Below are 20,962 nucleotides of genomic sequence, written 5' to 3'. Positions count from 1 at the left end.
ATAATTTTGTGATTATGGAGAAGTCTCTTGACAATTTTGTAATTATGAATGTTCAGATTATAGATCTCATCCAATGATTGAGAATTTGTCTTATGGGTCTTACGAAAAACTCTTGGTCTCACATGATCCCAAGTCTATATATATATATATATATCCTCCTTCAATTTCTAAATAATGTTATGTAAAAAATAATCTAACAGGGTTATACAAATTCTCCTTCGTATTTTTGAATTTGATAATTATATCAATCACAAACCATGTCATTCATAGATATTTGTAGAAATGATGCGGGTTTTCAAAATTTTCAAATATTTATGGAACATGATTAAGGTTCATTAATCATCACCGTATCTATGATATTGATGAAATCAAATATTATTAGACCAGATAGATAGTTAAAATTGGTTTATATCTGAAACACCCTTATCTTTTATCTATTCATGCTCGAAAGGCATGCGCAATTACGCCCGAAACACAATTAATCCATCGATCCACGAACGATAAATCATGAAACCAAATCCATTTAGAAACTAAAAGGAGATGGAAAACTCTTATTTCATTATTATTCCTCAAATTACAAATGAAATCATCATACAAACTATCAATTTTGGCTGTCAAAATCATTAGAATCAATACAAGATTAGAGTCGTCCACCCTCATTCGTTTCTTCATACCGCAACCCCTCATCGACGGAAATCAAATCAATCAATTATCCATCTCCAGATCAAGATTTCGAAAGTTATCATCATGCCGGAAAGTTCACCACCTCCTCCCTCCTCCACCGCCAGCAGACGGTGGTGGAGGTTCAACCATAGCACAATTGCGTCTCCAAGATCGGGAATTTTATCTCATACTGGTGCATAAAAACATAAAATTTGCTAGTTGCATAATCTAACTGTGCAAGCTACTGCTTGTGCCCAATACTTGAGCCTTGCTTTCACATCTTCAGGATGATCACCTACACAAGTTTTTAACCCAATTAGAGTTAGACCCACATTATGTTCTGTAATATGTGTGTGTGTATATATATATATATACACACATTGGGTATATACATAGAGTTTATGTGGGAAAATCCCAAAAATATAAAAACTGATGAACACCTTAATAACCATTTATTTAGATGGTATGTACATATGTATACAAGAATTAGGTATGTTTCTTGAATACACAAGAACTGGGTATGTTTCTTGAATACACAAGAACTGGGTATGTTTCTTGACCGGACAATTTACTTGTATGCACTGCACCCGACAAATTACTTCTATTTGCAGATGAATAGTTATCAAATTTTCATTTTTTACATTTTCCAGAAAAAACATTATGTTTGTAAAACCGTTAGATCAGGAAATAACACTGAAACTTCATGTCAAGAAGTTGGTGACAGGTAAAAAAAACATCAAAGATTCACTGCAAAAACATTGTGAGAGTTGTCTATGGATTGTGTTCACTTGATACCAGACTGTTTTTACAGAGAATGTGGCCACAAATTAACATTTGAAGTTTCACAGCAAATATTCACAACAAAAACATTGTGAAGAGTGTTCTGCTGTGAAAGATTTACAGCATTTAGTGTTATTTATGTAGTCTCACATCTCACATGATCAGAGTGTATATATAATTGCATAGAATTCATAGAATAAGCATCTATAATGAAGGTTTTGGGCACAATTTGCTGGTAACCAACCAGATCTGATTGAATTTTAATCAAATCCGAAAGAACAGATTCAAAAACACTCACCAGGACTGGAGATCTTCCAATTAGCAATAGGAGCCGGTGGCGGTGGCGGTGGCGGTGGCGGTGACGCGGTTTCATTCAAAGGTTCCGCCGCCCTAGGCGACGACACCTCCGGTGACTTCTGTTGTTCATCTAGAAACTTCTGACTCATGGAATAACACAATTCGAGAGCCGGCAAAGTGTTACAGAGCTCCGGAATTTCATCGTAACTAAACCCAAACCCTAAATCGAAACAGCCTTTGAGTTCATCGAGATCTTCGTCGGTTAAGCTCTTAGCCCTAACGAGATCATCTTCATCGGATGTCTCCACGTAACCTTCAAGGAACACTTGATTTTTCTTCCTCCGAATGCTGCTGTTGTTCTTCGACCATGAATCTTCGTACTTGAAAAACGCAGATCGATTTTGGTGATCAATCGCTGTTTCATCTGAAAATTCAAGCTCCGAGTATTGTTCTTCATGGAAGATCCTTTCAGGAATCGAAGATATCGATGCACATGAACAGCTCCCCATTGTTGTTGTTTCTGCAAATTTTCTCTTTCTTTTTGTGTGTGAAAAAAGTGGTTATGTGAGAGGAAAGAGTCGGCTTTTAAAAGAATCTTAAGCAGCCCATCATTGCAAATTTGCCATGTATACATGTATCATGTATGTATGTATGTGTCATTGCCATGCATACATGTATGTATGTATGTATGTATCACTTGTCATACATAAATGTATGTATGTGGCATTTACCCAGTAAATACAATATTTTATAACCAACCCGTGTACTTTTGAATTTCGCTTAAAAAGCTTTGTTTTGATGAAACTCAAGATCACGTTTGAGGAGACCATGTGATGTGCGGACGATGTGTAATGTGTTTTATGATTTAACCAACACCAAAGGTTGTCTGCGTCTATGATTTAGCATCACATGTGATGGTCCTGATAGATTATAATATCACATCAACAACACCCTTATCACATGTACAAACTGTATATTTTTACAGTAAATTTCAATTTATTTATTGTTACTTTTTATTAGTTTATTGAGAAATAATTATTTTACTTTAAAAATAAATAAAAATTTAATCAATTTATATATATATGATAAAAGAAAGAACTGTTAACATGAACCACAAGAGTGGTGTCTGATTGATTTAAGCTTGATCTTTGAAGGTTAAAAGTATCTGTAGATCTCAGATTCAAATTTAAGAAGAAATAAAAATCCTCTTATAACTACAGAGGTTCAAATACAGTGACTTTGACTACCACGAAATAATCCGAGTTCATGAAAAAAAGAAAAGAAATGTGAACATGATACTTAACAAGAATAATAAATAGGCACAATTAAAAGGAGGCAGTCGTTTTAAGTAAATTGTCAAACGACAACCATGCAATTTGGTCAAATGGTCAATACCTACTTAATTTGGTGCACCAAAAATTTATTTATTGTTATAATTATGATATATCTGATATCTGATTGATTAAGTTTATATGGTTTTTTTTAGATCAAACAAAAAACTACAGTTCGATTAGTTCAAAGTAATAGACTGTTCTGATAATCTTTAAACGGGTTTGAAATTATAATATCATTTAAAGTTTATAAAAAGCACAGATTTTTACAATTGTGACTGATGTCTGAATGAATTTAATAATAAATCATAATTATCGAGTCATTTTTAAATCTGCCAGACTCGTCACTTTTATATCGTTTATAATGTCTTGAGCCAAAACTCGGTAAACGAATTGACTTATAAATCAATTTAAAACTACAATGAAAAATTATCAGTAATTCGTTACTAATAAACGTTTATCCGATAAACGGTTACCGGGTCATTTATCTTATCGATTGAACACGACAAGAGCCAAGAATCTTACCATATGAGCGATGATTAGAATGAAGCGTCTTATTCGATAAACGTTTAGTGGGTAAATTGTTGAATATGATACCGTTTTGATGGATCATAATCTTATTCGGTAAAGTAAGTGCTTACCAAATAAGCATATGTGCTTATCCAGATAAATGACCTCTTGCTGTGTACATTCTCAAGACATGATTTAAACTGATTCTAACATAAAATATGCATATAATATTTTCCTTTAATAATTACAAAATTAATTAAGTGCTATGATTGGATCTGTATTTTATTTTCTATTTATATTATTAATCATGGAATATTTTGATCCAATAACCAAGAAAAAATATATATAGCATCAAACACATATTGGATTATTATATTATGAGAACATAATAATTTTTATATTTTTTTAAAAAGACAATCAGATATATTAAACAGAACGAAGGAGATACAAAAACAAGTCTGAAAGATATGCAGGGAGTAGAACCGAAAAACCCAACAAACCAAAATAAGCACCGGGAATTATAACACCCGACAAATAAAACAACCAAAAAAGACGACATAAACATAAAAAAAAGAACTACGAAATCGAAACAACGAAACAAAAGATACGAGTAGAGAGCAACCTTGCAGGTAGTATCAACAAACTAACAAAACACAGCCCTCAAGCACAAGAGTAGGGGTGCTTCAAAAACCCGACCAACCCAACGCGAATTACTTAACCCGAAGTAACCTGATGTCTAATCGAGTTGTAAAACTTTAAACCGTATGTATTGAGTTACTATTATTTGAACTCAACTCAACCCGATAACCTTTTAATTTATTGGATTTAATATGATTGTTGAATTTCTATTAATATATAAATTAGACAATTACATTATCACGTACGCTTTTCATATATACATAGTTTCAATCTATTTACATCTCTATATAACGCATTCACATATATGTTCAGTAACTGTATAAATACACACACACACACACACACATATATATATATATATAGGGTTGGGTTCACGTGAGAAAAGAGTTTTTCGTGAGACCCGTAAGACCAATTAATGTTCATTAATCAACTTTATAAGCTAATGATCTAATGGTCTAAAGTTGTACGGTGACAATTTTGTGATTATTGAGAAGTCTCGTGGCAATTTTTGTGATTATAAATGTTCAGATTGTAGATCTAATCCAAGGGTTGAGAATTGTTCTTACGGGTCTCACGAAAAACCCTTGGTCTCATATGATACTAAGTCTATACTATATATATATATATATATATATATATATATATGGAGAGAAAGAGAGAAGCGTTCAAATAAAAATCACTCAATTTGTATAAACCGTAAAAACCACATTCAACCAATCATAATTTTTCATTTTGTTCATTTTTTTGTAATTATGAGAAGTCGATTAACCATTTTTATTGTATAGGGTGTTAATCATGGATATTATCATCTTCATTATTTTAATTTTAAAAAAATACATGAAACAGTTTTATTAAATATTATATGAAACAATTTTTTTTATTAACCTGGATATCCAACCCGCTATGCGAGCTTACTAATCCCAGGGCGACCATCTGCTTTGCAGATAGCCCGGAGTCACCGCATTTGAACCTCCGTGGCCACAAGAGGATTKTTATTCCTTCTTGGATATGAAACAATTTCATAACCATATATGAAACAAATTCATCAAAAAAATATTATATGAAACAATTTCAAGAAAAAAAATTCATAAAATTAAACAATGAGATCGACGTATAAGGATGGTTTGTACGGTTTATATAAATGAGGGTGATTTTCATTTGATCGCTCCTATATATATAAATTGAAAAAATTAACTAAATATTATATCTCCTGCCCTACTTTATATTGCCTATCTGTATACCAAATATATCATTAATGCGATTTGGGATTCAATGAAATGACCAAATTTTTATATTGTAATAAATCAATATCTTGTAGATTTTAAGTTACCAATTTCTTTATAACTCAATAATTATAGAAATAAATAAATCTAAGGCCACCACACTTGTGCTGTCCTTCCTAATCCACTTGATAAATAATTATTTTATTTTATGTCCATATATTATTTAATAAATTAGTTCAAAAAATAAACCTAAAAGACGGTGTCTGATTAGTTTGAGTTTGTACTCTAAAAATAAAAAATATCTGAAGGTCCCAGCTTTAAATCCGAAAAGAAATAAACATCCCTTCATGATCACGAAAATTCAAATACAATGACTCCGGATTATCTGTAAAACAAGTGATTGTCCTAAGATTAATCGACTTGCATAACATGTTGGATATTGAGATTAATAAAAAAAATTAGTTGAAAATATGTAATGATTGGATCATCGAGCCACAAAGTGAACAATACAACATGGCATAAAAAGAATATGCTTTTATTAATAAAATTAAATAAATAAATAAATAAAATACAAGTGAGGCAACACTCAACAGAGGTCACCTGTCGGCGTAGGTGATACGTACCCTTTTTCACTTTTGTATTCGGGTCGGATCTACTGCTTCGTTATGACAGCTCATCATCTATTAGATGACATATGACACCATCCATCATGTACACACATGCATACCATGGTGTAGTCTCGCCTCGCTGAAAAAAGTAAAAAAAAAAAAAATGAAATTTATTAAAATAATCGTTTTCAGACTTTGATTTTGTTTTCTAAATATTTTTTTCTTAAACTTAAAAATATTATAAAAATGCTTGGGTAATATAACGAAATTTGTTTTATTATTTGTCTCTGTTGATATAATACGGTTTTTAGTGATTTTGAAAAAATGATAAATTTTTTTATTTTTTAATAAAATATAAATTTAAAGATATCATAAAAATTTGAGAAATATATATATATATATATATATATATCGATATTAATATAAAACTTACTATTTAAAGTTCTCGTTTTTTGTATAATTTATTTAACTCACTATTTTACGTATAATTTAATTTAGCTTTGATAATGAAGTAATTTATTTATTGTTTAATAATATAATTTTTTGTAAATATAATAATTAAATATTTTGTTATAATTAATGATTATCGTAACCATATTTTAGATTTTTTATATTTAAATGAAATGTTTATCCAGTATTTGATTATATTTATCTATAGTTAGTTACACGAATTCAAGAATGAAACTTTATTAAGTTGTACATACACATAATTTATTTGTGATCTTGAATTTTAAGTAATATGCATCAATGAACAGTACTTTATGCATAAAAAATGATTTTTAAGAGTTTTTGTCAAATGTTTTATGATATGGTATAAATTACTACCTTTACAAGTAACAGTTTTTTCATTTGCGAAAGGGGTTAAATGTAAAAAAAAGGTTTTAGAACTAGATCTGCAAATATAGAGATCAAATATGTAATTAGATATAGGTATGCAATTTCACATTGGTGACAAACCTATTAATTTTTGAAGCGGTGACACCATTTGACTATAAGAGACAAATATAGACATTTTTCACAAAATCATCATTGTTATGTTGGTTAATTCATTGATTGTCGTATATAAGGTCTTATGTTCAAGTCTTTTATTGCAATTTTTTTTCAGAAACATAAACTAAAAACTAAAAGCTAAAAAATGAAACTAAAAACTCGGGGCTTAGGTGGAAAAAAAGCCTTGCAAACCAACTTTATCAAGAGAAATTTGTGTCTTAATTGTAGCTTGAAAATATATACAATGACACACAACAAATTGATACGGTGAGACTTTTAATGACCATATAGTTTTTTACACTACGACAGAGGAATGAAATAGTGGCACGTGCCACCACAAAAACAACTTGGGTCCGTTCTTGTTCTTGGAGACAGATTCCGTGTAGGACCAGTTGGAATTGCGGGTGTTCAATTTGATATTACGATATTTTCACGATCCTATAATTTCTTACACAACAACGGATGAATGAAATGATGGCACATGCCAGCACCAAAACAACTTGGGTCCGTCCTTGCCCATGGAGACACTTAGGTTTGTGCCCAAATATAACATATGGATATGGATCACGGAAATTAATTAAAATAGCCATTTTTCAAGGTAGGTTTCACCGTTTAGCCATGTTTTCCCCATTTTTACCAAAATAGTCATAGGTCGCAATACACCAGGTCCGCAATTGCAGATCCAGCTAAACGACAAAAAAAATTACACTTTCTACTCCTGTTTGCGATATCCTAAGTCTGCAATTGCAGATCTGCCCCCTTGACTTTCAAAAGTTACACTTTCTATTGTGGACCTACCTATCTGTACATCTATTTGTAGTACATTACATCTAGCACGCCAACCTTGGTGGTACCAGATAGTGATAGCGTACTGCTGGTTTATATTATGAACAATGTCATTTTATAAGAAACAAAATAGTAATATTGGAACTCATTTACAAATGAACCGAAGAAACAAAAATATATGATGAACAAATAAAGAAAGAAATTAAGCTAGTTATGCTTTTTTTGTATATATTCATCCTACTACCGTTGCTACTTATAGACCAGATGAATTAAATTCATCCAACCAACCATCAACCTATTACTGGAAGATAATACAAATTCACATCATTTTCAGGTTTTGCTGAAAAAAACAGTGTACGTCCGCAATTAAACATGTATAAAACAACTGAAAATTGACAATTTGTTGACAAATTGCAGAGGTCAAAGGTGAAAATTGCGATCTGGATATAGTTAACAGATAGAGTTTCAATCGGGGTCTGACACGTGTAGGTCTACAAAAAGCCAGGTCCACAAAGAAAGTGCAACTTTTGAAAGTCCAGGGGTAGATCCGCAATTATAGACCTATGATATTGCGAACAGGGGTATAAAGTGTAATTTTTTTGTCATTTAGTTGGGTCCGTAATTGCAGATCTAATATTTTACGGACTTATGACTATATTGGTAAAAGTGAAGAGAAAATGACTAAGAAGTGAAACCAACCTTAAAAAATGATTATTTTAATTAATTTATATTTAATTAAATATAAGTTAAAATAAATTAATAACAATTGAATATTTGGTTCGAGAATAAGACGATATGTGGTGATGTAGGATTGCGTGAGGCAGAGACCATGGGAAATGGGTAGGGACCAAGGGAGGAAGAAGAGACAATTGAAGATCCAACATACCACGTGGAGGGTCACCATCAATCTCCGGTCACCACCATTCGGGTGAACCATGTTCTTCCCTATGTACACACCCACCCAATCACATATTCATTGTACCTACCAACCTCTTTTAATATTTAAACAATATTTATTACCGTTAGATTAATCGGTCGGCATAAAACGTTCAAACATCAAAAATCATCATCAATCTAAAACTGATTTAACTAACACGATTCGATTTTGACATACAACCACGTCAGTATCATGACTCGATACAAAGCGTTCACGTTTTTATATTTTACACGGTTCCGTTTTTCATGAACTAAAAAGATGAAGACACGTCACAAGATGGATTAAGATACTGCTCGATCTTACACCTGATGCTCCCAAGAGCCGGTCATCTTGAACCCTGATGGTTAGTGTCAGTATCAAGCCAGCAGAGTGCTTTCGCCGTTGGTGATTTTAGTATTATCAAGTCATTTAGTATGATCGGGATTAATGTGAGATTGGCTGAAATTAGACTTAGCTATATTTCGAGCCCGGAGGTGCGGAGTGCACATTCGGATAAGTTAAGTTAATTTAGGGTACGCAGGGGTCTGGGGGAAACGCCCATGGTGGGATCCAAGGGGCAGAGCCATGGTTGCTTTCCCAGCCATAAAATTCATCTGTATGTAAGAAATGGATCCAAACTCCTAAACAATTGCATTTATTAGGAATAGACACGAGTCCCGCCAAAATAACTGACTTAACCACCAATAGCTATATATAAGATTTCGATTCGGTAATTGCAACATGACGATCTTGGTGCATACCGCTACTCTGTCGGATTTTTGCCTTTTAAGATACATAAACAAGCAAGGAAATTCTATGTTTGATCTTGGATTTTGCCCGAAATTCAAGAACGTTGTTCTTGAATTATCCCAAATCTGATTTCGTGGTACCCCATGCTACAGGGTTGAAATTACAGATTTTGGAAAGTGTCTATACACGATCATTGGATTATCCAAGTATTTTTGATATTCTATTTCCAAAATTTAACATTTGCCGTTACTATTCTTTACGTCCTTGAACCAATGACCATCTTTCGCTAACCTAGCTTCAACCTGCTGGTTCTTTTTCTGAAGTAGCAACGGAAGAATTCATCCTGGAAGTGGGTTCGCATCCCACAACCTGTTTGATTTTCTGTTGTGTATAAAAGACAAATAAGTTTTTTGATTCAGTATATAATATTATATATATATATATATATATATATATATATGGATAACTATTTTAGAAAAAAAATGTTTGTGGTTAAGATATTTTTTGGGTCAAATCAAATAAAAATAAAATAAAAGATTAGATGAGGTGACACGTATCTTTGGAGCATGCCTTATATGACTTCAAAAGATGGAAGGTTGAATTAGTCAAACAAATAAATCTTGTACAATTAGCCTACAATAACTCTTGTTTTGTATTTTTTTTTCCAAGTATTTTGGAGTTGTGTTAACCAAACAATAATATGAATGACCCAACCATTCAGGTTTAAGCTATTTGTTGCCATAATTTAACATAATTTACAAGTAATTTGTAAATAAATTTTATAGTATGTATACGTGCATAGAAATCAAAAAACATCTTTGATTATCTGTATGCATATATATATATATATATAGAGGGTTGGGTTCATGTAAGATAAGATTGTTTTCGTGAGACACAATTTTTACACTTGAAACTTTACAACAAAACACTTTGAATGTCACCTTCAAAGTGTTTTTGTTGTGAAAATTCGGTTTTTTTTTACCTTCACAACATTTTGTTGTGAAGTTTTCAAGTGTAAAAATCGTGTATCACGAAAACAGTCTTGTCTCACGTGAACCCAATCATATATATAAGACTAATACTTGCACATGCAGCAAGATAAATTTCGATTTTAATGTTTATTTTTGTTTTTGTCTCAGTCGATGTTATAATATGGTTTTATTTGGTTTTGTTAAAATGATAATGTTTTTATTTTTGAATAAAATATTAATATGAAGATATCATAAAAAACTGAAGAAAAAAATATTGATATTGGTACTAAACTAGCTATTTAATTTTTTTTTTTGTGTATTTCTTTAATTCATTTTTTATTTTTGGTTTCATAATTTAATTTTTTATAAAGATAATAATCAAGTATTTTGTTTGAAATTAATAATTATTCTAATTATATTTTATATTTAAAATGAGATACTTATCATCTATTTGATTATGTTTATTTGCAGTTAGTTACATGAATCCAAACATGAAGCTTTAATAAGTTATACTTATACATAATTTACTTGTAATACTGAATTTTAAGTAATATACATTAATAAGCAATACTTCATGCATAAAAAATATTTTTCAAGAATTTTTGTCAAATATTTTATCATATAGTGTGTGTGTATATATATATATACATATATATATAGTATTTATATATATAGATATTCTAAAATATTTGTATACCAAGGTAAAAACGTGCATGATTTATTTTCAATATAAATGAATAGGTGGCAAAATTGTAATAAAATAATATTATGAATTTAATAATAAATTAGAAAGAAATCAAACAAATAAATTACAAAGGAGATCTTTCAGCCATATTTTTATTATCTTATATTCTTTTTTTTTAATAGCGGTCCCTCCAATCAAATTTTTTTTTATTAAAAACATGAATTTTTTAAAAAGACAGAAAAATAAAACCAAGGACAGAGTTTAAAAACTGTTATTTTGTTCTTATGGTTTGTAATTCATTATTATTTTCATCCCTAAACAACGAAACAAATCTATAAAATATAATTCTTTGATATAAAATTACAAATCTTTCTGTTCCAAACGACATACATGATTATAAATCAACTGAGGTTTCTTTTTATCAAAACCTATTACTGATCGGGATCGGGATATTCATCCGTAACCCGTCTCCCGACCAACAAACACTAATTGAATTCATTTCCAAGAATTCGACAATGATACCCGACATAAAAATCGGAAAGATAAAACTATTTGCAAACGTCAAACGAAACCAACAACGTGGTTTATATTCAAACATAAAACACACCTATACATCTTTTCGAGTAAACAACGATAACCATCGCTAAAAACCCAAATAGCCACAAAAACCGGCTACATACACTTGCAAACGTCGAAGCTGAAGTCGTACTTTACGACTCGTCTCCGTTTTCGAGTAAAGATTCGGTGCCATGGCTGCTTCCCCATGCTTTCTCCTTCCATATCTTCTCGACTTCTTCGAAAGTCAACCCTTTGGTCTCGGGTACAAAAACAAACACGAAACTGATTGCTGCCACCGTGATGGCGGCAAGTATCAAGAACGTCCACTCAGTCCCGACAGCGTCAGCAACTGAAAGGAAGCTTTGAGCCACTATCAAGTTCGATATCCAGTTCACAGTGGCTGACATTCCTCCACAAATTCCCCTATACGATTGCGGATATATTTCCGAGTTCACGGTCCATGGAACCGGGCCCATACCAGGTGCGAAAAACGCAATATAAAGAGCCAACCCAAGAACCGCGATCCAACCTACATTGGTGGAACCCGATGATTGAAGAAAGAATGCAGCCGAGAGGAGAATCAAGGACAGAAAGACACCAAATAAACTGCTCAAAGCCAACTTCCGGCGGCCGAAATGGTCGATGAGATAGATTCCCACGACCGTACCGGCGGCATTCATTAATGCAACAACAAGGGACAGTAGCAGGGCTAATTGGTTTGAACTGAAACCAGCCATTTGAACTATGGTTGGACTGTAATACATCACAGTGTTAATCCCAGTAAACTGTTGAAATGCCTGCAAATTAAAAAAAGTGTTCTTCAGAATTATAATTTGGCGACTTCTCGAACAGATTCTTTATAATTTCTCTAAAATTAGAAGCAAAAATTAAAATCTGAAGGAAAAAAACGCATTCAACTCCAACTGTTTCTCTATTTTAAATATTTCAACATAATTATATTATTAAAATATTCAATAGATTTAACATCCCAACATATTTTCAAATAAATTTAGAGTAAATTACGATTTTTCTCGTAAATGTGATTTGTTAATAATTTCTATTTTCGTCCTTGTGGTTTAGAAATTGCAATTTTAGTCCTTATGATTTGCAATTTATTGTTATTTTCATCCCTGGACTAAATTCCTACGTTTAATTACAAGGGACCAAAACAGTAAAGAATTGTAAACCACAAGGACGGAAGCAACAAATTTAAATCATAAGGATGAAGATATCAATGAATTAAAAACCACAGGGTCACAAACCGTAATTTCTTACAAACCACAAGGACGAAAAACGTAATTTACTCAATTCTATATGAAATGATAATACATTCAACTTTTGGGGTTTTGGGTGATCCCGACACCGGCATGTTTTCATGAAACCAACTATGTAGGCACAAAAATACATTGAACCTTCTCAGCAAAAATACTGTGAAGGTATAAAACCAAACCTTCCCAGTGTTTTTGCCTTGAAGGTTCAACGTTTTTTGTACCTTCACAGTGTTCTAATGTGAAGATTCGGTGTTATTTTATTGTCTCACGAAAAAGAGGATGATCTCACATAATCCCAAGTTCAACTTTATTGGTGGGAGCAGTAAATTTAATTTTGGTCAATTTTTCAAATTTGGAGTTTTTTCTCTCTTTTCTACTTTCTCCATTTTCGAGAAAGTTTTGGAGCAAAATAATAGGTTAAAAAACCAAATGTTAATTTCTTCATTTTGGAGAATCTGTTAGGATAATGTACTATACAGCCCTCTGATGCATACCTGAAGACCGGCTCCGGCAAAAAATGCAAGTCTAATTTCTTTGATTCTGAAAACATCCAAATAACTAACGGCATTCTTGCGTTGGTTTTCTTCCTCTAAAGTAGAAGAAAGCTGGTCGAGTTCTTCCTCTAATCGATACGGATCATAAATTTTTGACAGCACGACAATGGCCTCAGATTTGCTCTTCTATACAACATAAAAGACACCATTTTACATACGAAGGGTAAAATGGGCAGGAAAAAAGCCCAGTGCTTGGATGTAAAGTTTGTACCTTCATGTAAAGCCAGCGTGGAGACTCGGGCATCAACAACATCAACACAAATTGAACAATAGCCGGCACGGCAGCTACTCCTAGCATCCATCGCCATGTTCCAGGAACCTGTTCCGCATGCATTTGTGGAACGAGATCAGAAAAGGCTTTACAAAGCCATGAAGAAGATGTGCAGGGACTATCCTCTTTTACGCCACTTAATGTTAGGAATCAATGAAACAATTATATAGGGTCATATTGAGGGGAAAACGATAAAAAAGTGAAAAGTTGAGAAACACCCTGGTAACCGTTCATCTGGAAGGTATACACATGTGCATACAAGTAATTTGTAAGTAATTTGTCCGATATGCACACGTGCATAAAAACCAAAAAATAACTTCAGTTACTTGTATGCACATGTGCATACGTTCACCAGATGAAAGGTTACCAGGGTGTTCTTCAGTTTTTCATTTTTTAGGGGTTTTCCCCTGAACCTCTCTCTCTCTCTGCGTGTCCGTACTCCATACAGTTAACTCAAAAACATTTGTATCTACTCTTCAAGGTAGAGGTTAGGTTTGCTTACATCTTTACTCCCAAACCAGGGTGTTTAACAATTAACTCGAAAACCAGAAAGACACGAATGGTTACAATTTAAATCATCCATGATGGTTTCTTGAGAAATGAATCAATTGTCCTATAACCCTTTCTAAGACACAAAACTAAAGATTTCATTTGTTTTTAGCATTGCAAAACGGAAGGTTTTCAAACCCCTTTTAGCTTTCCGCCACAACTTTGAAAACCTCCATTCTCATGTTCAGGTGCACATTGGTTCCTCTAGCGTGTGTTTGGTACGTGAGGCATCTGGTACGTGGGATAGGACAGAACAATACAAAACAAAAACTTGTTCCACTTTTTGCACAACAAGACACTGAGTGGGACAAAAATGCTGGTTTTTTGTCCCACCAAAATAGTTGAAACAAAAATCAAGTGATGAGACGAGATAGGCAAATTATTAAACTACTCATGTCAGGTAAATTACTAAACTACCTATGTAAGGTAAATTACTGAACTATCCATGTCAAATTAAAAACCTTAAAACCTTCCACAACTCTTTCACGCACTCTAGACAACATTGAACCAACAAAAGCAGAAATATAAGTTGACAATGCATGAAGAACCACCTCCATTACGGGGTAAGCCACATGCATTAGTTACATCAGATGGCTCTATGCTTATTGAACGGCCCATCTAAAAAAACAAAGCAGCAAATTAGCATTCCATGCAGGCTGCCCTCATTGGAGAAAGAAAGATACAACACGGAAGTCAAGTTATAAGCTCATATAATCTTAAACAAATTACAAAAGCTTTTCGTTGAAGTTAATTACCAAAACTATACTTCCTCCTCCTCAAAAAATATGTAACATTTTCCTTTTCCCTTTTTTTGCAAAGTCTAAATCAAGAAATACCAGTTTGCATATTAGTTTTCGTTAGAAGAAAATGATTAATGGAATTGTATTTGGTCCACAAAATTCTCCTATTTCGTCGTTATTGAGGTGTAATTTAGGTATTTGACTAATCTTAAACAACTAAACACTTTCGCTAAACTATGTACATCTCTCCAACTACATTCACCTTTTAGCCACTTCTAGAACCTTATTCCCATTTTAGCCAAAGTTCACACAAATGCCTTATGCATTTGCATAAAACCCATTTTCAGATTTTAAAAAGAGAAAAAAAAAATCTTTATGCAAATTCTTTACGCATATTATGCAAATTCTTAATGCAAATTATGCAAAAAAAATAATCTGGAAATCAAGTTGGCTAAAATGGGAATTTGATTGAAAAAGTGGCTAAAAAGTGAATTTGGTTGGAGAGATTGGCTATTTTGGTCAATTTCCCTTTATTTTGGGATGGAAAGAGTAGATGATAAGTTAATTAATGATACTGGTATGGGTTGTAATCGCATAAATTATCAGGCAAGAAATTAGAGTGATTTTTACTCCCCAACTCAACCTTGAAGCTGCCTCCTTGAAAGTTGAAACTGCACATGAAAACCTTTCATGCAAACAATGCATAGTGATAAAAATGAGAGAAACAACCTCCTTTCATACTGTTACAAAAATACAATGATACCACCAAAAGGAAAAAAGGAATATTGGACATGATGCACGATAACACGACATTTGTATTCCATCATATCTTTGGATGATGGCCAAAGTATCTTGAAATAGTTTATCAAGTATTCCATCCATCCCAAATTAAGAGTCCACATTACTATTTTAGTTTGTCCCAAAATAAGTGTCCATTTCCAAAAGTAAGTTTCCAATTTCTCATTCTACCCTTAATTATGAGATGTAGAAAGATTCTCTCTCTATTATCTAGGGTAACAGGGTATTTGGTTATTTAAAAAGTGTAATAATTACACATTTCTAAATTGGTTGCCATTTTTATTGTGGACATTTATTTTGGGATGGAGGGAGTGAAGATTTTGGACGGAAAAGTAGAACAAAGAATATTCTCGATAATTAGCATTTTCATAGTCATTAAAAAGGCTTTCAATAAAGTATTTTAGTAGAGGTTATCTAATTCACAAAGTAGTTGACGAGTTTTGTTATACTTAGCCATAGAATTGTGATGATGACAAAGGAAAAAGGTAAAACAAGCTTGATTTGACAAGGCATCATTTTCCAGAGTTTCTATAAAATTAAACCAAACGAGCCTAGTATACCACCCAGAGTTGGGTCTGGGGTGAGATTTACACAAACCTGACATCTACCCCAAAGAGTAAAACAGTTGTTTTCCGAAAGAAAAAGTTTGCCCAATTTTTTTAGGGAAGAGAGAAAAAGACTTCTAAAAAGAATAACTTGAGACAAGTATAAAGATACGTAATTTTTGAAAAGCTAGTTACAAGTAAGCAACAACATACGTACAGAAGCAGGTACAAAAAACATAACCAAGGTAAGAAAATTGTACACCTCTAGTCTAACTTAGGAGTCTGGTAGGACATTTTGTTTGTAATGTCTCCCAATTTCAGCATAAATGTAGGACTCCATTTAAAGCTTTCACAATTTATAAAATTGTAGCATTTTCGGACTAAAGTTCCCTTATTACAACAATATAGACATTGGTGTAAGATCCCACACAGGTTGGGGAGGGGAACTAAGGTTTTATAAGGGACTGGATACCTCCTGTATCAGACGTGTTTTAAAACCATGAGTCCAGGTGTGTGGATAAAGCGAACAATATCTGGTACGGTTGGCCTGGGATGTTACATATGGTATCAGAGCCGGGAATCGCACTGGTGCCAGCAAGGACGTTGGGCTCCAAGGGGTGGAGATTTGGGGAGAGGAACTAAGGTTGCCTTATAAGGGACTGGATACCTCCTCTATCATACGCGTTTTAAAACCGTGAGTCCAGGTGTGTGGACAAAGTGAACAATATCTGGTAAGGTTAGCTTAGGAGGTTACAGTTGGTGTGATGAAGCATGAACATATCCATAAAACTAGAGTGGTGTCAATGCTGACTTATCTCATGTTGAACCAAGAAAAAGCAGTATGCTGCAGAAAAGATGAATAAAATACAGAAAATAAATCTGACCTCCGTGAAAGCAAGATTAACGAGGTAGGAAAGAAATTGTCCACCAGTGATCATAAGCACATTGGTGCTTACAAGACCTCCTCGTATTTCTGATGGGGCTGCTTCTGCAATATACATTGGAGCTGTAACAGATGCTACACCCACACCCAACCCAACCAGAAGGCGGCCAAATATAAGTACATACGGATCCGGTGCAGCGGCCATGACAAAAGATCCAAGTGCAAAAACCACATCCGCAAGAAGAGTGGCTCTTTTACGCCCATATGTGTCATTTATCCACCCACCACCACCAGCTCCTATCATTGCACCTACCAAAGCCATGCTAACAATTGTCTCCTGTATACAAAGTTCAAGAATTTAACTTCTATAAAGCAAGGGGTTTGTTAGAATTATTAAAACTCTAGTATAAACATGTTAGAAGAAGGTGCAAATGAAAACCATATACATTTTGAGAAATGTGAGTGTGAGCACCGATGCATATAAGCTATATGAATTTCAGCGAGTATATGCACCAATTCATATATACTTGCATATATAGCATGCATACATTGATGAATATACCAACATATACAAATATATATACACACATGCATATACTAGTTCTCAACATTCTCAAAATATTCCTGGGTCTCATTTGAACTTCCCCCAAAATGTTTATATTAAGTATATTTATATACGACAAAAGAACTCACAAACCCTCCTCGCCTTTGGTGAGGTTTAAACCCCTGACCACCTTAGAAATTGGGGCTCTATATATCTCTACTCTCTAGGGCCAAAGGCCATTTGGTTCCCCCAAACATGTTAATAGAGTAAAAATTCCAAAGAGTGTATCACACATGTAAAAATACAAAGTCCAGATGAATACTTGACGAAATGGATTTTGGTAAATGCAAGTATGAAACTTTCCAACTATAAAGTCGTTGTTAATTGAACTTGTACCTGCAAGAAACTACTTTTATCGACTTCCTCAAATTCATCGCGGATGTACAGAAGGGCTCCAGATATGACCCCTGAAACAAATTATTCAGCATCAAAAAGTTGAGCATGGCTCTTAAGTAGAAAATTGTGTATATCAATTAAGAAAGATTATCATTGGTTGTTTCATAATAAAGTCATGAAGCATTTCTTGTAAACAAGGGAGTCGACACCCTGACCCAAAAGACGAATTAACCGGATAACATCCAAATCAACTAATATCATAGCCAGTAACATCAAAATCAACTAAAATCATGTGGAAAAATAGAGGATGAGAAGACGCCAAGAAGGAACTTCGACATATGGACTTTTCAAACCGCAATCACATCATAATTGATGTAGACATAAGTCACAGTATGTTATTTATTTTAAATTTAAGGGGTTCTTTGGTTAATTTTTCATTAAGTCATGTAGGGATAAAGTTGTATATGTGGATTAATCGACTTGTATAGATTGGAAACGTTTTGTTTGGGAGGCTTTTTGATAGATGGTATGTTAGGAGAGCGTTTTTTAATTGGGAGGGGAAGGTTTGGAAAGAATTTGGCTTTCTGCATAAAGCTCACCCCTAAAAGCTTACTGAATAAATCATTTTCTATATTATTAAACCCCTACCAAGTATAACCGCTCATTAAGCTGCAAGATTTAGCAATTTACACGATCAATCCATTAATTGGCTGAAAAACAAGTAAAACCCTAATCAAAAATCAAAATCACAGCTCCCCGCTGCATAATAACATCCATCAAAAAGGAGATGCCATCGAGTACAAGCTACATGATCAAAACAACAAGTTTTTGTTATACCCTGCAAATATCATCGATTAAGCATCAAAGATAACTACCTGATCCACCATAATAGATATTTTTCACACAGATCAAACACAACACCAAAAAGAAGACATAAGCATATATATATGTATGTAAGAGATCCATTCAGAAAAGAAAGAAATCAAATACCTGTATCATAGCCGAAAAGAAGCCCACCAATTCCAGCAATTACAGTCAAACCCAACACATAAGTGTTGCTAAAATATGTTATTTTCTTATCAACACCAGAATCTATATACCCTGAACTCCCTGGAAACGATTCGATCGTCATCTATTCTAAGCAAAAAATATAAAGTTCACCCAATTGTTGATTCTCAAACCCCGCAAACTACAAGACCTTTTTCTGTAACTAAGATAATGACCTTTCACTCACGCAATTAATCGAACACCTGACGGGCAAACGTCACAAGTAAGCAAAACGTTTGGGGGTGTTCACTTTTTTCAATATTGTATCTCAGTTCACGAAAACCCTTTTCGATATCAAACAAAAACAACCAATTGACAGGTTAAATTAACAAGGTGGGTGGTCATCAAGATTCCAATTTCTGCAAAATGATTACAGTTTTCTTGGGAACAGCTTTTCAGATGATGGGTAGGTGGAGAAACTTGGGCGATGATAATGTTGTTGACTACAATCCTCCGAACTTTTGGTGAATATGTGAGAATTGTCGACTACCTTGGAACGCAGAGAACCGATTATAAAGCTCTTGGTGGAGTGGAAGAAATCTAAAGCAACAGGCAGGTGAGTCACCCCCTTATCCTTGATTGATTGAGGTTGAACGCCTAAATGGAAAATTTCTACAAAGTGAAAATAACAAAAGGGATATGTTTGGTAATACAAATAAAGATTTTGGATATTTTCGAAGTTGGTCCGATTACCATAAACCGACTACCGTCTATAGATTTTACCTTATCTCGTGTCGTGTTGAACAATTCATCTTTTTAATGACGAACCCACCAACAATAATATGTATGTATATGTGCCTCTAATATCTGTACCAACCAAACCGACTTTTCCTTAATTTTCTTTTGTCCGTTGATGTATTTGGAATAGTTTGGTGGTAATTAGGTTTCTTCTTAAACACAAACCACTGGACCAACTTACATTAGACTTCTGTATTGATGCAGCATATTGCACCCTCCTTTGTTGTGGCTTGCGAACCATTCAATTTGTAGTTATGTGATTGTATCTGTTAATAGTTGTATCTGTTAAAAGTTTCAATAGACCTGCTTGTAGATATGATGATGAAACCCCATTTTTGTGTTCTTGCATATGGTGCAAGATGTTCGAATATTTTTCTCTAATGATTTGTCTTTTATCCAAAAACGAATTTAACCTGTAGAATTTCCCTATACAGCCATAAGGTACCCGTATATGTTGCACGTCATCGTTGTTAGCAAGATTAGTGTTATCCATTTTATATGGGATTGTCAGACCCGTTATCTTGGTTGTGTTTATCAAGTTTATGTGCATAGGGTAAGTCAGCGTTTAGTAAATCTGCAGACTCCGATGTATTTTCATGTAGAATAAGGTTGGTTATGTACCTAACGGTATTTTCATATACATAAAATAGTAAAATATATTCACAATGAAATTAATGCATATAAACTAAACTCAACTAAATCAGCATATTTCACTCATAGATGAGTCTAAAAGGTAAAATGACATGTATGCATACATATCATTTTACCTTAAAGAGGTATAACAGATATTTCTGTTAAAAACCCTAATTTGTTAAAATTACTGTATATATAAATGTATCAGCAATTTGGAGGCATGTGTATCTCACATTGATCTTGTTTTATGACCGACCAGAAAAGGATATTTGACAAAGCCACAAAA

General features: G+C 33.3%; 2 protein-coding genes across 3 annotated transcripts; both read right to left on the bottom strand.

Moving 5' to 3' along the window:
* Window positions 1–522: 522 nt before the first annotated feature.
* LOC112521364 lies at window positions 523–2,289 on the bottom strand. The gene is made up of 2 exons (XM_025130184.1): window positions 1,742–2,289; window positions 523–958 (listed from the first exon to the last, which is right to left on the bottom strand). Exons 1-2 carry the CDS (start codon window positions 2,247–2,249, stop codon window positions 879–881), a joined length of 588 nt encoding a protein of 195 aa, XP_024985952.1. The 5' UTR covers window positions 2,250–2,289; the 3' UTR covers window positions 523–878.
* A 9,191-nt stretch (window positions 2,290–11,480) lies between these two features.
* LOC112520787 (inositol transporter 1-like) lies at window positions 11,481–19,840 on the bottom strand. Of its 2 annotated transcripts, XM_025129354.1 has the most exons (7): window positions 19,249–19,840; window positions 18,259–18,329; window positions 17,320–17,655; window positions 15,736–15,777; window positions 13,744–13,851; window positions 13,473–13,658; window positions 11,481–12,504 (listed from the first exon to the last, which is right to left on the bottom strand). In XM_025129354.1, the coding sequence occupies exons 1-7, from the start codon at window positions 19,388–19,390 to the stop codon at window positions 11,860–11,862; spliced, it is 1,530 nt and encodes a 509-aa protein (XP_024985122.1). In that variant the 5' UTR covers window positions 19,391–19,840; the 3' UTR covers window positions 11,481–11,859. The 2 variants fall into 2 exon arrangements, with proteins under 2 accessions (XP_024985122.1, XP_024985123.1); XM_025129355.1 differs by lacking the exon at window positions 15,736–15,777.
* Window positions 19,841–20,962: the final 1,122 nt, after the last annotated feature.

Source organism: Cynara cardunculus, assembly GCF_001531365.2.
Source record: "Cynara cardunculus var. scolymus isolate 2C chromosome LG 11, CcrdV1, whole genome shotgun sequence".
Taxonomy (NCBI): domain Eukaryota; kingdom Viridiplantae; phylum Streptophyta; class Magnoliopsida; order Asterales; family Asteraceae; genus Cynara; species Cynara cardunculus.
The sequence above is the reverse complement of the archived record's forward strand: the minus strand, read 5'-3'. Positions and strand labels throughout refer to the sequence as shown.